The sequence below is a fragment of the Condylura cristata genome, unplaced genomic scaffold (assembly GCF_000260355.1).
Source record: "Condylura cristata isolate star-nosed mole 26May11 unplaced genomic scaffold, ConCri1.0 scaffold00005, whole genome shotgun sequence".
In the NCBI taxonomy this organism is placed as follows: Eukaryota; Metazoa; Chordata; class Mammalia; order Eulipotyphla; family Talpidae; genus Condylura; species Condylura cristata.
In genome coordinates this window covers 68,105,539-68,108,333 of record NW_004567106.1, presented here as the reverse complement: position 1 = coordinate 68,108,333, position 2,795 = coordinate 68,105,539, and the positions used below count along the sequence as shown (strand labels likewise).

General features: G+C 53.6%; 1 protein-coding gene across 1 annotated transcript; it reads left to right on the top strand.

Annotated features, from left to right (window-relative positions):
- Window positions 1–1,591: 1,591 nt before the first annotated feature.
- LOC101631563 (taste receptor type 2 member 38) lies at window positions 1,592–2,584 on the top strand. Its single transcript, XM_004677222.1, has one exon. The coding sequence runs from the start codon at window positions 1,592–1,594 to the stop codon at window positions 2,582–2,584; it is 993 nt and encodes a 330-aa protein (XP_004677279.1).
- The last annotated feature ends 211 nt before the right edge of the window (window positions 2,585–2,795 follow it).

Sequence of the window (2,795 nt, the reverse complement as noted above, 5' to 3'; positions counted from 1 at the left end):
ATTTATAGTAATGATTAACCTGCATGGCATTACTTATAAACAAAAGTTGTAGTCCGTTTTCAAACGTTTGCAGAAGCGAACCTGAAGCCAGTGCACATTTCTCTCCAGATAAAGGTGAATTAGTGATCTGGGAAACCCAGCTCACCAAATGTTTGGAAAAGTTTAAAGTGGGAGAAGACTTCAGAAATGATGCCCAAGTAGGTTAGAATAGAATGTTCAAGTGTGTTTTTAAAAATGTTCTAGCTATGATGCATGGGGATGTTCTAGACGCTCTATTTGTGAAGATTCTGGTCATTCAAAAATGTTTACTGAGGAGCTAGTATGTGCCTTCATGAAGTTTCCATTGTTAGTGCGGGGAGGGAAAGACAAGATATAAGTAACTGCATGTCTGCAGGAATAGACCACAGATTCTGGGTGACAGAAATACCCAAGAGCCTTGCTAGAATTAGGGATGGTCCCTCTGATAAGGGGACTTTTGAGAAGAGACATTTTGAGAAGAAAGTGAAAGTATGTAGGAGGAAAGCAATTCCCTTTGTGAGAAGAGCAAATGTAAATGTCCTCAGGTAGGAGGGTGGTTGGTGAGCTCACCGGACAGGAGAGCGAGGGAGATGACAACGGAGAGGCCCGAATGTGTGGGGGGCCCAGGGGTTACTTAGCTGCTACAGTGAGAAAGACGGGAGGCCCTGGAAGGTTGGCTCAGCGATGCCGCCATCTTAGTGCGACTGAAACACAATCATCACTGTTGCTTTGTAGAAAATGGGGGGAAGAGTGGGGTGGGAAGCAAAAGGAGAAGTAAACATCTCTAGCAGTAGCCCAGGTCAGCCAGCCCCCTGCGCCTGCCTGCAAGAGTGGCCGGCACAGTAATGACGGCTGAACAAGCTGTCGATGGCAGTCATGTCGGCCACAGGCTGGTGCCAGGCGAAAAATGGCCACAGTGCCCATACTGAAACCGTAAGTCTGTGATAATTATAAACCAGAGAGATCCTGCTGGGGAGGGGGACAGAGAAGGATCGCAAGAGGGAGGAATGAGGGGACTGCGGTGATGACAGGTGGGTGAAGTGGGGGAGGGGAAGTAACCGTTGTTTTCAAAGGAGTCCACAGGAGGCATGCAAATAGAAGAGGCCCCATTTCCAACCATGGTTCCCCACAATCCTAGGCCTACTTTGCCTGGTGCCAGTTTCATGAGCAAATCCCATAAGCAAATCCCACTCTCCGTTCCACTCACACAGGTGCAGATACAAAGTTGAGCTCCATGGAGACCCTCTCTTGTTTGCATCCCCAAAGCTGTGATGCGCCCCCCTGGGGAGGCAGTCTTCAGCTACCCCTGGTGCTAGTAAAGGCTTCTTCGTCACCCCCAAAACAGAACCATCACTCTCCCACTCTTGCGATGAGCCCTTTCGGGGAGCCAAGAGATCTTCTAAACCAGCAGCATTCCCCCAGGTGTGCCGCCTGGACTTCTGACGCAGCCACTCTGGAATCACTCTAGGGCAGGGCTCTGCCTGGGGAAGGACAGGTCTTGGCCCCGAAGAAGCACTCAGCTTTCTCTGCGGGTGGCGCGTGAGGCTTACCTGTCCCAGGGAGGAGGGACACCATGCTGACGCTGACCCCTGCCACCACCGTGTCCTATGACGTGAAGCGTGTATTTCTGGCCCTTTCGGTCCTGGAGTTTGCGGTGGGCCTCCTGGCCAACGCTTTCATTTTCTCAGTGAACCTCCGGGATGTGGTGAGGAGGCAGCCGGTGAGCACCTGCGACCTTGTCCTGCTGGGTCTCAGCCTCACCCGGCTCTTCCTGCAAGGGCTGCTGTTCCTGGATGCCATCCAGCTGACCTACATCCAGCAGATGAAAGACCCGCTGAACCGCAGCTACCAAGCCATCTTCCTGCTCTGGATGATCGCAAGGCAAGCCAGCCTCTGGCTCGCAACCTGCCTCAGTCTCCTCTACTGCTCCAAGATCGTCCGCTCCTCATACACCTTCCTGGCCTGCCTGGTGAGCTGGGTGCCCCGGAAGATCCCCCAGGTGCTCCTGGCTGCTCTGCTCATCTCCTGTGTCTGCGTCGCCTTCTGTCTGCAGGGCTACTTCAGTCAGTCTGGCTTCCTTGTCGCAGCTCCCGGAGTCACGAACCACAGCAAGATCAGCATGCGAGTCGTGCAACTGCATTTCTTCCATTCCTTCCTCATCTGCAGCCTGGGGGACGTCCCCCCTTTCCTCATTTTTGTTGTTTCTTGTGGGGTGTTGATTGTCTCCCTAGGGAGGCACCTGAGGACAATGAGGACCCTAACCAGCCACGTTGGGGACCCCAGCCTGGAGGCTCACATCAGGGCCCTCCAGTCTCTGGTCTCCTTCCTCTGCCTGTACGTGGTGTCGTTCTGTGCGGCCCTGGCATCGGTGCCTTTACTGATGCTGTGGCACCACAAGCTGGGGGTGATGGTCTGCGTGGGGGTCATGGCCGCCTGTCCCTCGGGACACGCAGTCATCTTGATCTCAGGCAACCCCAAGCTGAGGAGAGCTGTGGGGACCATGCTATGCTGGGCCCAGAGTAGCAGACGGGGCAGAGCGGGCCCCAGGACACCAAATCCCTGCTGAGAGTGGGCATGAAGTGGGCACACCATGAACTTGCCCCCCAACTGGCCATCAACCATTCAGAAATCTACCCCAGTTTCTTCTGCAAAAACCCACTGTGCCTCACAGGACTCACCACAGAAGAACAAAATACTTGCAGCACTATGCAGGGCTTCAGCAAGTGGCCTTTGCTCTCCAGCGTTGCTTGATAAAATGAAATAAACAGCTGTAAACA

Bases quoted from the DNA above. Each gene is read 5' to 3' on its own strand.
- LOC101631563 (XM_004677222.1), top strand. From the start codon at position 1,592: ATGCTGACGCTGACCCCTGCCACCACCGTGTCCTATGACGTGAAGCGT.